Source organism: Planococcus citri, chromosome 4 (assembly GCF_950023065.1).
Source record: "Planococcus citri chromosome 4, ihPlaCitr1.1, whole genome shotgun sequence".
Classification (NCBI taxonomy): Eukaryota; Metazoa; Arthropoda; class Insecta; order Hemiptera; family Pseudococcidae; genus Planococcus; species Planococcus citri.
The window spans coordinates 44,342,092-44,356,008 of NC_088680.1; the positions used below are offsets into that span (position 1 = coordinate 44,342,092).

General features: G+C 33.4%; 1 protein-coding gene across 1 annotated transcript in view; it reads left to right on the forward strand.

The window, feature by feature from the left end:
• The window catches only part of LOC135844781 (heat shock 70 kDa protein 12A-like), a 28,280-nt gene extending 14,540 nt beyond the window's left edge, over positions 1 to 13,740 (forward strand). The window contains exons 5-18 of the mRNA XM_065363128.1: positions 6,083 to 6,245; positions 8,938 to 9,079; positions 9,696 to 9,931; positions 10,038 to 10,361; positions 10,432 to 10,604; positions 10,687 to 10,908; positions 10,992 to 11,121; positions 11,214 to 11,345; positions 11,428 to 11,645; positions 12,579 to 12,701; positions 12,800 to 12,943; positions 13,017 to 13,146; positions 13,234 to 13,409; positions 13,491 to 13,740. Coding sequence (XP_065219200.1) covers positions 6,125 to 6,245; positions 8,938 to 9,079; positions 9,696 to 9,931; positions 10,038 to 10,361; positions 10,432 to 10,604; positions 10,687 to 10,908; positions 10,992 to 11,121; positions 11,214 to 11,345; positions 11,428 to 11,645; positions 12,579 to 12,701; positions 12,800 to 12,943; positions 13,017 to 13,146; positions 13,234 to 13,409; positions 13,491 to 13,679 — 2,460 coding nt within the window. The 5' untranslated portion in view covers positions 6,083 to 6,124 and the 3' untranslated portion in view covers positions 13,680 to 13,740. The remainder of the gene's footprint in view (positions 1 to 6,082; positions 6,246 to 8,937; positions 9,080 to 9,695; positions 9,932 to 10,037; positions 10,362 to 10,431; positions 10,605 to 10,686; positions 10,909 to 10,991; positions 11,122 to 11,213; positions 11,346 to 11,427; positions 11,646 to 12,578; positions 12,702 to 12,799; positions 12,944 to 13,016; positions 13,147 to 13,233; positions 13,410 to 13,490) is intronic.
• The last annotated feature ends 177 nt before the right edge of the window (positions 13,741 to 13,917 follow it).

Here is a 13,917-nt window from a genome sequence, read left to right on the forward strand (position 1 = left end):
TTTATGCCCAATTGCCCATCATGCCCATCATACTTATTGTGAAAAGTTGATCTCCTTCGTGGAAAGTTCCTTTAGAGTCTAGACAAGGAGATAGATCGAGACGAACTTGGGAAATCAGACAGGCCGGTAGACGATTTTAGGAAGCGAGACAGGTAGGCAGACATCCTTAAGAGGACTGACAGACAACCATGAGAGGCTGGGCAGGTAGGTCAGTGACCTTAAGAGGTCTTACTGACGGGTCAAAGACCTTAAGAGGCCAGAGCGATAGACGTTGAGAAGCCAGACAGAAAGGTCAGTGACCTTAAGAGGCTAAACTGGTAGATAGACGACCTTGAGAATCCAGACAGACGGGTCAATGACCCTAAGTGGTTAAACCAGCAAACAGACAACCTTGGGAAGTCATAAAGACGGGTTAACGACCTTAATAGGCCAGAGCGGTAGACATTGAGAAGTCAGACAGACAGGTCAATGACCTTAATACCACAGTTAGACGACCTCGGGAAACCAGACAGAAAAGTGAATGACCTCAAGATGATAAACTGGAAGACAAACAACCTTGAGAATCTAGACAGAAGGATGAATGACCTTGAGTGGTTAAGCCGGCAAACAGATAACCTTGGGAAGTCATAAAGACGGGTTAATGACCTTAAGATGCCAGAGAGGTAGACGTTGAGAAGTCAGACAGACAGGTCAATGACCTTGATACTACAGTCAGACGACCTCGGAAAGTCAGACAGAAAGGTCAATGACCTTAAGATGCGAAACTGGCAGACAAACAACTTAGACAGAAGGGTCAATGACCTTAGGTGGTTAAACCGGCAAACAGACAACCTTGGGAAGTCATAAAGACGGGTTAGTGACCTTAAGAGGGTATACAGACAGACGAATTTAGGAAGCCAGACACGAGACAGACAAGTCAATAGGCGGAAAAGCTGATTAGTGATTAGGATGATCAGACTAGACCAGATTCGATCAGATAAAATTTAAGTTAGATGATCTGACAGGAGCCGGGAATCAGGCTGCGGAAGATCTCAGCATAGAGCGCGGACCAAGTCCGGATCAGACTGAAGACATGGTCATGGATAATCATGTCTCATGTCTGATGGAGCATCATGTCAACTTGACTAAAAAAAACATATCCATGATTTGAGTTAATTAAGATTTTTGGAGCTGCCCAGTTGCACATTTTGGAATTTTTGGACGTTTAAAAAAAGTCTGGCCACCAAAAATATTATTAAGGTTATTTCCACTTACCTCAAAATCAGACCTTTAAATGTGATTGTAATTAAATTTTTATTCAAATTAGGACCGGTGATATTTTTGCCGGATAATTAAAGGATCATTAAAAAATATTCATTAATATTTGAAAAAATTATATAAAAATTGATGAAATAACAATCAAATTGTTGGAAAAACTAGAGAATTGAAGAAAAATTCGTTGGATTTTTCTGGAATATTTAAATTCTTGTAGGGCTTCATTTTTCATTTGGGCAGGTGAAATTTTTGGGAAGCTTCCATATGGATCATGGGTCACTAATTATGAGTGATTGTGCGCATCCCTTGGTCCATTTTTTGGTGATCTGGGTAATCTTATGACTGAGTTATGACGTAGATTTTCAATTGAATTTTGCTTCAATTCTCCAATATTTTGACATAATATCGTAATTTCATCAACTTTTACATAATTTTTTCAAATTTATAAAAAAAAATAATTTGAAATTTTTTTAATCAGAATTTTAAACTTAAGTACAGTTTATTAGTCTACTAAAAATTGTTCTTTTTCTTTTTTTTAAAAAAAGATATGAATAATTGAATATTTTTCGATCTGAAACATGAATCCATTCTCACGTTGCCTCTAATCCTGCGAACTTCACCATTCATATCATGTCATCTGTGCTTTGAAATATCAAGAAATCACTCCAATTTCTCTTGACATGGGATACTTTTGATCTTTTTCGTGCATTTTGTATTTATGTACGAATACGAAAATAAAATTAATATAGTATTGATCATTTTGAAAAATGATCAAAGTTTTTCCATGAGTAATGAAGCCAAGGGAGCTTAAAAGTGACTGCGAACGTGGCCTTTTAACCTATGATTTTGTATAGGTATTTGAAGAAAACCCCATTAATTTTAAGCAAAACAATAGTAGGTTGTTGAGAATTTCCAAACAAAATACTGTATAAGTATACATAAAAGGTTTGTTATTATTTTTCACGATTCGAAAAAATTTCATCAAGATAATTTACAGGTCACGTAAGTCCAAGTATTAATAGCATAAAAATTATATCAACGATCACAGTTGAAACGGAAACTATGTACAAATGCGTATTAGAAAATAGACGTACCTACTAATTTCAGCCTTTGGTAATACGCAAGCATAGGTAAAGGACAAAGGTATTTATGTCACAAGTCTCCTCGGCGCCAATATTTTCGTTGAAGTTGATTTTTATTTAGTTAAAACGACCATCGATGGAAGTATGTACCATATAACATTAGGTAGGTATTGTTGACTGGGAAATAATTTATGTCAAGGATATGAAAAATTATTCGCATAGGCGTACTCTTTTGAATACATATCGGATGGGTAGGTTCCTACATGGACATGGGAGTTCCAACCCTTCGACCTCACCTTACTCACTTGTGCTATCAAAAAGCTTGAAAGTAAAAATTGGTTCGAAATGATTTTGAAGGGATTTTACGCGTCGAGAAAACATCTTCTCTTCATCTTGTATGTAGTGTATCTTCATTCATGAGGCGTATTCATTTGCAGAATAGACATAAACAGACACGTAAATGACTTAACATACTTTCATTAAATTAAAAAAAATCTAGTTTCGCGTTTACGCCGCATTTAATTTCAATGTTGTAATCTAGCCTATTGTAATGAAACGTACTGGTATATATTTTTACATGAGCATCGGCGGCGTTCGTCGACTCGACTCGGAGTAATCGTAGTGTAAAATCTATTCCGGATTTTACTTTCTGTTGTATTGGGCGCAGAATATAATACTCCATAATTCATTCACGATTTTTACGCTCTTTGTATACTCTGATTGTTTTAAACCGGAAGATTAGATGCGTGGATTTAAAATGGAAAAAATCATTTAGATATACGCCCCTATATCTATGTTTGTTATGTATTGGTTGGTACATCATTTTATTTGTTGTTGGTGTAGACAGATTTTTTTAAGGCGTGTAGAGAATCCGTTGAAGTGAAGCGAGAATACGATAGGTAAATCGGTAAGTAGCTTTAAATCTCGCTAAGTGAGTGTTCCAGTGAACGTCTGCTTTATTTTGGAGATTTGAGCCAGTCTTGAGGCAATGGTTTTTTAAAAATGTCCAAGTTTATGGATCTGAAATTTTACGATGTGAGTGAAAATTGAAAATTGTTGTTTTCCAGAAATCAAGCACTTAGGTGATCTGTATCATTTTTTCAACTTTTCATTTTTTTTTTAAATTTAGAATTCACTTTAAAAGGAGAAAATTAATTTTATTTGAAAAAAAAGTTGTGAAATTTGAAGCTTCGAAGGTTTTTAAATCCAGAATTCACTCCACAATTGAAACCCAATCATGCAAATCTGCTCACTTCTAAAATTACCTTAATTTTTTTCAGTCCTCATTTCCTCGGAATAAATGGACTTACAGGTAACCTGATTGCAGATTCGTTTTTGTGGAAGAAGATTCTGAAATCAAAGTAACATTTTTTTGAGAAAATGTTTTTTTTTTAAGTGTATTTGAACCTCAAACCGAAAATCTTGACCGATTTGGTTCCATTTGGGGGGGGGGGGGGGGGGCGATGCTCCAAACCCCAATTTTTTGGAATTTTTGAACTCCCTCCCAAAGGCTATAAAAAATATTGAAAAAACTGAAGTGAAACCACAACATATTTTGGTGAAAATTTGAACAATTTTGCCTCAATGGGGGTGGTGGTGGGAGGTACTTCATAAAAACCAATAATGGCGCTTTGAACAGGTTTCCCAGTTTTAATTTCGTTCCTATTATAATTGGAAAGTTATTATTTTTAAATCGGAACCTCTCGACTATAGTACTTGCTTCTAAAAAATATAGCTTATGGATCAGTTCTGATTTTAAGGGTCCCAAATTTGGAAAAAAGGTTCTAAAATTGACGTTGATTTTTTTTGTGAAAATGATTCTTTCTAAAATCGTAAGTACATATTCTAACCTCAAATCCAAAATTTCAACTGATTGATCCCATGGGGGGGGAGATGCCCCAAAACTCAATTTTTTGAAATTTTTGGATCCCTTCCCAAAAATGTTAGAAAAACCGATGAAGTACAACAACTCCATTGTGTTCCCCAAAACTTTTAAAAACCTCTCGACTCATTGTAGGTTTTGAATATCCCAATTTTTTCTGAATTTTTCGTTTCAATTTTCAACTCAGAAAAATTGTTGCATCAAGCAAATTTTCGGTACTTTCAAAAAAAAAAAATTCATCGGTGCGTAAAAATCCCCTCAAATGAGTGTTGTGAGGTCACAATAATTTTCCAAGGTTTGATTTTTGGGTATTTCTTGGTTTTTAAATCGGACTAGACGCTTTTATTTATTTTATCTCATCGCTGAACATGATTTTTTTTTGAACCTTATCAAAATTTTAGGTACTAAAATTAGCTGAGTGGTGAATTATTTCAGAAATACTTAAGTTATTATCATTTAACTTGACAATTTTTTGAAATGGTAGAATATAAGGTACAAAAATTCACATTTCTATTCGCGATAATCTTAAATTCGCAAGTCAATTCCGATTGAGCTGAACTTTCATTGGCTCTCTAAAAAAGTATGTCACCCAGACCTCAGAAGAATTTTGAGCTGCAGAAGTTTATTACCTATACGCCTTTCTAGAGCGATTTGAAATTACTGATGAAAAGTCGACTCTCGCTGAGGCTCCAGATTGGCTTGAAAATGCTGGGAATCGATTTGGGGAAGGCGAGAGGGGGTAAAAAATAGACTTTAGTATACAAACCGAGTTTCTGATTTTTATCTCGTCCTATACTTACTCTTTTTGTGGAAAATTGATACCTCTATATTGCAATAGGTCATTTCCACCATCGAAAAATCAATTTCGGCTGCTCAAAATTTGATTCTGAGGTCTGAGTGACATGTTCTTCCAGTGAGTCAAATTTCAACTCAATCGAAGTTGACTAATTGTAGCCTGCAAGTTCCTATGTACTTTGACATCTACCTAAAGAACAGGTGCAGAGGTACCTGCGAGGATCATTTTTTAAATGTGGAATTGTATAGGTACATAAACATTATAGATATGCGTGAGAATTCAACTAATAACGTCAAACCTCTAAAACACTTTCATACAGGTAGGTCATGAATTCATGATTAACGTTCAAATAATTGTAACAAAAACGAAAACTAAACTAGATAGGATTTCCAGTCATCGCTTTTTGAATAGGGTAAACGCTTCAGTTAACTACGGGTTTTCCATATACACCTAACCTATGTAGTATATGTAGTATCCATGTGTGATGATGTTCTCGTATGCTGCTGGTACCCTACCTTCCCACCTTCATACAGCAACAGTATTCGGGCAGAACTCAATTCAATTCTTTAGTTTACGCGAATGCAATTTTATTGCATTTTTTTGAAAAAAATGTCAAAAAATCAAAATTAATTCACCTTATTTAATATATTGTAGTGGTAACCTGATTTCCAAAGCAATTGCACTTCCCATATTATACTCGTATTCGTATTTCGTATACTCGGCTACAAGTAATAGGCTACGGTTTCCTTCAACATGATCATTACATTGCAGTCCCCCATTAGTATTAGCGCATCCTATCTTTACACTCGAATGCCTTTCGTCTCCTTCTTAGTACTTTCTTATTCGTATCTACGTACTTACTCGACTTACTTGTATTTTTCTTTGATGGTTATGTCATGTTGTACTAACGTGTTTTTTTCTTCTTTTATTTTTTTTCTTATTTCTTAAAGTATACTTGGTGTTAAAATTTTAATGCATTGTGACTTACTACAAATTACAATATCGAAGTTTTTGCGCGGCTTTGTCTACATTTTATGCGAATGTGGTGTTATTTTGTATGTACTGTAGTCTTGTAACCGCCATGCCAGTTGGAAACAAAGGGAAATAGCCATGAGGTATAGAGTTCGTGAAAAAGACAGCAGAAGAATAGGATATGTTTTTGAAGACGATCCTCTGCAAGATACACCTACTGATATGACCGCAGTTGAGAACTGGAAATCTGTCATGACCGGTGAGTTGTTGATTACTTATGGTTTTTAGCATGTTGTTTACTTTATGAATGCATGTTTAAGTATTACTTATTAGATCTTTGGTTGGTGGATTTCAAATTGTATGGATTCAAAGATTGATCTTGAATGGGCCAAAATTGAAACGTTTTTGAAATGCTTGTTGCCTTCTCTCACCAATAATTTTGCTTTTTGCACCCCCCCCCCCCCCGCGGAGTAACAGAAGTACCTAATAATCTTCTGGTTCAAAATTACAAAATTGAAGGATCGATCTATAAGAATTGATGTTCAAATGAAGAAAGTTAATTTAATTCAATTTGAGCCACTTGGAATTATTTGATTCTTTTCCAATTGTCTGTAATTTCTTCAATTTCGGAGATGGGCTAATTAGGAGTAAAATCGTTTTGTTTGTCTTCAAAAATTATGCCAGTTTGAGTGTTTCACATAAAATTTTCATTTTTGAATGTTCTGAAGCAATAATTTTTCAAATTTTCGACCAAACCATCTCGGAAAACCCGAATATACGTATACAGGCTCGCAGAGAGGAGGGTAGAGGGGAGAATTAGTCCTGAGCATCGATGTTTGGTGATGGAAAAATGTTGATTTTCATATTTTCTTTTCAAATGCAAGTTGATGAGTGAAATTTTCAAAAAGTTATTATTTTTTTAGTATGTACGTTTCAATGACAAGTATATACGAGTACCTAATACTTCTATTGTGAGAAGTGAATTTCAGAAATTAGAATATCAAATTATGGTCTTTTTGGGTTCACTTATTTCGATTTTTTCGAGCCGTACTTTATCAATTCTTGGAATTTCAAAAAACCTAAAAACACTTTACCCAAAAATTTATTGAAAGTTTGTCCTCATATGTGTAAAAAAATGAACAAATTTTAAGGATCTTGATCCTTGAATATGATTGCCTCGACTCATTCAAAGGTTACAACACACCATTACTCAAAATAATTATTACCTAAAAAATTGACTTGCTAAAATATGAGACTCCTCTCCCCTCCTCCTCCCGATTCTGGAAGATACTTAAAACATACCTTACCTATAAATCTACAAAAAAAATGTGTTTACTTCCCAACCAGAGTTTCTGATGCATTTTTCGTCCTTATCATTACAATTTAAGAGTTCGTTTAGAAAATTCTCAATGTCAAAAAATCAAATTTTACAGACCAAAATTAAATCCGATCAAGCGGAGTGGAGAGGCGATAATTTTATTTTGTGACTGTAGGTTGTTCATCAAATTTGCCCTACGCAACGCTCAAATATTCAAAAAAGGTTTTTTTTTTTAATTTGAATAAATTATTTTGAAAACATGGTTTCACCATAATTTTTTTGGTCAAATTTTCTTTCAAAAATGGTACGTAATGAAACAGACAGATTTTGTAAATTTTGACTATGGGTTGATGATTTCTTAAACCAGCATCGCACTTTCCAGTTTTTTCCTCTTCTCTACTTCTCTTATCACGAAAATATTCCGTCTATGAATATGTATTTGGTGCCCATGTTTTGAATTTTTATTAATTCAGTGAATATAAAATTAAATTTAGGGAATTTCCTATTATTTAATTTTAATTTTATTACGATGGAAAATTGTCTATATTCAGGACTGGATGGGTTAAATCTCGCGGGCTATTTTTTGGATGGTGGAGGAGGACGAGGGAACATGAAAACATGAATCATTGATCAATGAAAATTTTCATTATTTGCATTTCTTGTAGTCGCTAAAAATCCCTAGAATTGGCCTTGGTTTCAAATTTTATATTATTCAGTTCAATGTTGGCCCATTTTTCTAAGAGAAAATCAAAATTTTCTTCAAATTTAGGTGGAAAGCTGAAACCAAATTATATTTGTATTTACATTTACGTATAGAAATTTTCAAAAACATACTGAGTCTGAGTATCAAACTAGAAAGAGCTGTTCCCTCTTCCACTAAGAGTCTCCATTTTTGAAAATCAAAACTTGCATTGATGACAATTTTTACGTAATTTCGAATTATGTCTCGCGTAGTGTCATTTCGAATTTGGGACTTTTAATTTTTAAGCTCTGCAGTTTTTGGAAACTTCGATGAAAGTTTTTGAATTGAATTTTAGCACTCTTTCCATCGATAAAATCAGGTTCAATTGAGCTGAGAAGAGAACCCCTTTGACCTCGAAATCTCCAATCGGAACAAAACTTGGATTATTCAAAAGAGGACCTTAAAAAACGTCCAACCCTCAATTGGCACACCTCATCATTCATCAAAAATCGCTATTTTTTCAAATTGACGTTACGGGCTGAAATTTTGAGATGACTGAAAAAGTGAAACTTTCATCTCGTAGGAAATGTAATTTCCAGCAAAAAAGGTCATCATTACCTTTTGCCTATCTTCAATAGGATAGGCAGCATTTTAAGAGAATTCAAGAAAAACCAAAATAAAAAGTAAAGGGTAAATTTCTTCATTTGCTTGCTTTGAAGTTTGCCTATTTCCTTTAATTTTGAAGATGTCTTGATTTTTCGTAGGGCCTTTTTGTAAGGAATTCAATTTCTTACCGGAGACGTTCCTTGGTTAAATTGGCATGGAGTAGTTCTCGTGTTTTTGTATGAAAATATACTGCTTTGTATTTGCATCAGAAACTGCAAATTAATTATACTTAGGTACCTACCTATTATCTTTCGAAAATTAAGTGGAGCAATTTTCTATTTTCAGAATTGAACGAGAAGAAAATTAAACATAAAGAACTATCCACTTCCAAAAAAACGATCGATTCATCGTTTGATTCCGGTATTCAACAGGAATATAATTCAGATAGTGACGAAGTGTGTAATTCTATCTGCATGACTTTGAACAAGTAAGATGATGACGAATAATGATAGGTACCTGCTACCAATTTACAATTAGCATTTCCAGGGTAATGAATTAATTATTCCGTAAATTTGTAGCATTTTACACTGTCGATGTAATTTTAAGGAACACGAAAACGATTTTTGAAAATCGTAAAATTTAAAACTAGAAAAACTATTTCTCGAAGCTTTGTTATTTTCCTGAGTTGAAATTCAGGTTTATGGATTCCACGTTCCCCATCCAATATCGATTAGATTTTTGTTTAAAATTAAAATTCATTTTCCATAATTAAAGGCTAAAATCAGGATGTGCCTACCTAAATTATAGATATTTTTAGTTTTACGTGTTACTTTGTAACTCATTTACATGAGCGATTAGATAACTCAAACAGTTGAACAATAGGTAGGTAGCACTGCACATTGAAGTTGTGTTTATTTTTGGTAGGCCTACTCATCTTTAGAATGTTCTGATTTGCCTGAGCAAATCAAATCGTTTTTAATTACAAATGTGTTACTTATTGATTAATTTCACGAGATTGATAGAATTACAACATAGATAGGTAATACCTACTTCTGTTAAACACGAGTCATCTGATCTGATTCATCACGTAACGTTTTACACAGGTTAGTGGAGCTTTCGAAAGAACAAGAAATCTATCTGCGTAACTCGCCGGATATTCATCATGGTGTTTCGGAAAATAATCCAGCGACGGTACCGTCTTACGACCAAAATAAGTATCCCGATAATATATTATACAAGAATATCGATTCATTGTCAATCCAAAGTAGCAGTAGTGAAACAAATAATTTGGTCGAAGAAATGATAATGAAAAATTCATGCGCTAAGGATAATGCAACAGGTACCCTTGTTTGTAAATTACGAAAATAATTATCTTCATGAACTGACTACCTACCTAGTTGTTTATTATTCTTACTCTGAATCGATTTCGACATAATTTTTTGCAGAAATCGCGGTCCCAGCAACGGCGTTAGGAAGGTATACGGATAATTCATCGGCTAGAATCAACGCCTATAAACATTTATCTCGTTCTGCTCAAAATCTCAATACCGATACCGTCGCTGATCCTAATGGAGATTCGTTTCAATCGTTACCATTTAAAAGAAATTATATCAAGAATACAATCAAGAGTAAAAATATCGTACCGCAATCGAATAAAAACGATTCCGAAGTAGTCATAGCTATTGATATTGGTACCACGTTTTCTGGATTTTCATTCGCCATAGAAGATTCGCCATCTAGTAGTGTAAATATAATGAAGAGTATTAAAGGTAACGGCGTACTACTTTTCTGGGACTTATTTTTTCATTCGATCAAATCTAACGAAGTTTTCATTTTTAGATCCGAGTATGAGAAAATTACCTTCGATTTTATTACTCAATTCTCGTACTGAATTTCACTCGTTTGGATACGACGCTAAGGATTATTTTCTCAGTATCGAGCAACGGACTTCTTCTTTATCAACTCAATGGTTGTTATTTGAAAAGTTCAAATTGCAGTTGTTGAATTTCATTGTAAATGCTTACAATACTAATTCATAAAATCATCTATAAAATGTTGCATTGCTAATCGAGCCTTTTGTTTTTTTTCCTGCAGGACATAGACCGAGAATGTGAAATCAAAGCTACAAATGGTATCTGTGTTCCAGCCCTGACCGTATATACCAGAACGTTGAATTATTTCAAATGTTTAGCTCTTCTAGAAGTATCCAATGTTTTACAAAAACCTATTAAGAAGGATCAAATTAGATGGGTTATCACTATACCCGTGATGTGGTCCGTAAAGGGGAAATTATTCATGCAAGAGGCTGCATTTAATGTAAGCTATAATTTATTTCAATGTTGAATCGCTCATTTCTTAAATCAAACCGTTTTTATTTGCAAGATTTGTATTATTTTCAGGCTGGTTTATGCACATTGGAGACTAAAGAAAGACTGAGAATTATTTACGAACCGGAAGCCGTAGCTTCGTGGTGTAATCTGTTAGGTTGGAGTAAAATTACAGCAGATCATGGACAATCTAACTCGTCGAGTACCTATCTAAGCGTTTATTATTTTCGTTAATTCGATACCTATAATTACTTAATTGATTCGATTATATCGAATTGTATGTAATTTTTCTAGGTGAAAATTACGTCATGCTTGTTAACTGCGGCGGAGGATTGGTTGATGTGACGATTCACCAAACCAATGATAAATATATTTCTATTATTACGGAGATCCATAAAGCTTCAGAAACGATTTATAGTTCACATTGTAAGAAGTCATTTTATATTTTCGACCTTGAATATTGATTATTCGAAATTTTGATATTAATAATTTGGTTTCACTTTTGCAGATATTAACGAAGAATTTCTTCAACTGATGATTTTGATATTTGGCAATAAATTTGTTAATTCGCTGAAATCAGAAAAGCCAGCTTCGCTGATTGATTTGTTGTACCATTTCGAATTTTGTAAATGTTTCCTTTCCAAGAGTACGCATAACTCGTCTTCAGCGAATTTATTCGTTGGTCGGTATATCGCTGACTTTTACAAGAAAATTACTGGAAAACAAGTGAGTGCGTTCGATTCGTATCTACTTTTATAAAACTATAATTTAGATACGTTTTTGGATTTTGTTTCCAAAATAAACGAATATTATATTTTATTTTTATTAAAAATTTCAAATCTTATTTGATACATAGGTACCTAAATTTCTTTCATATTTTTTCTGGAATTTTCTCAAGAAAAAAAACTCATAAATCGTCAATGAATATTTTATGAATCATTGATTTTCATTGTTACATATTATCTATTTCATTAATAAAGGCTTTTTTTGAGTAATTTTCTCTTTTTGCCTACTCAGCATTTTAATCTAAAATCATGAATTTAAACATTTCTTTATTAGATTTGGAAATTTTAGTGGATCAAACATGTAACGTCCTCGTCAAAAATTTAAAAATGAATATAAAAAGTGAGAACTTAATTGAAATTTAATACTGAACTTGAAGAATCAGAAAAGATTAATTTTAATTGATTTGAAAGTTGATCAAAACTTACCTACCTATTTAAAATTATTTTATGATCACGAAATTTCAATGTACATAAAATCTTAAATACGATAAGAAGTTTTAAAATTTCAAAAAACTGTGTAGAACACCAAAAATAGGTAAATATTTTCTGAATTGATGGAATATTTGATTTTGATTCACACAAAAATTATTTTCAGCTGAATTATTTTTTTAAACATTGAAAAAGTATTCAATTTTTTAAAAAACGTTTTTAAAACATTTGCATTTGATTTTATTAAAAAAAATATTTATCCTCAATTTTATCGATTTTTCGCTACGCTTGAAAGATTTGAAACAATTCTGACATACGAGTAAGTTTACTTTTTTTGAAATTTTAAACAACGTTTGAACCATTTTAAATGCTAATCTTGGTGATGGCACATTTATTACTCATTTTTTACATCTTTGTTTCAATTTTTTTTATGTCTGTGTTGTAGATGAGCGAAACAGTCGTAAATTTTAGTCACGAAGACGTAACTTGGAGTGAGCAAGGAGCTATTTGTATAAACGCGAATTTATTACAAAGGCTATTTCAACCATTAACGCAAAAAATCATTAAAGTAAATCGATTTTGAAATTTTTATTCGAACCCATTATCAATTTAAAATTTTTCTGAGTGAATTTTTTATAACGTGTAATATTTTTTTGTTCATTACAGCTCATAAAACAAATTCTACAAAACAGATCCGATGCGAAACCTATATCACGAATTTACTTCGCCGGAGGTCTTACAAAATCTCACATCTTCCAAGAAAGCTTAAAAGATGGCCTGGAAGATTCAGTTTCATTAATTTTTCTACAAGTAAAACGATAACGAAATTAAATTTAGCGCGCTGTGGTGCAAATTTTTTTCAAATTTTTCACGTCGTTTGCAGGAATCCGAGCTGTGTGTTTTGAAAGGAGCAGTTCAAAGATCCATCGCTGATACTTCAAAGTGTTACAAAATGACGCACTCTTACGCGGTAGGAGTCATGAAACAGTTTCAAAAAGATATACATCCTTTAGGTAGGAGATTATTCCTTCGTGTGATTACCTATCTGTTTGATTTCTGTATCGAAATCTTGATATTTAAAATTCATCGTTTTTAAATAGAAAAAATGGTATCAAAAGACGGCCGAAAATGGTGCTGCGATTTACTCGACTGGTTAATAAAAAAAGATCAGATTTTACAAAAAGGCGAAGTAATTCTAAAACGATATACACCCACCGCGTCGCAGCAATCTTGCATCATAATCAACGTGTATATAGTCGAAAATAATGATTCTAGGGTAAGTTACCTACCCTCAAGTCTAATCAAGATAACAAATCGAGAAAAAAACCCTTCAATCACGCTACGTTTTTGATTTCAGTTCGTTACCGATAACGGTGTTCACAACTGCGGTGCATTGCGTCTAACCACTTCTCCGTCGAACGCGACAAACCAGCACGAAATTCTATTGCAATTGATTTACAACGGAAAGGAATTCATCGCAAATGCTCTAGACACGATGACGGCGCGTTGTACGCAAACTAAATTAGATAATTTATCTTATCTGTGACGAAATTTACGCTACAAAGTACGTCTATATCCGGTTTCTTCCTCGTTTAGCGTAGACAGTATTTAATCTTAGCAAATGCACATCGGCGCCTATATGCTTAAATTTTCCCACAGACTGATCGATAAACGCAGCATTACCCATAACCTTCGATGGCGTTTTTTTTTTTTTTTTTTTCTATGTATACCTACCAGCTTGACGAAATTTCCACTTTCGTTCGAGCTTTAGAGCATTTCAGGCC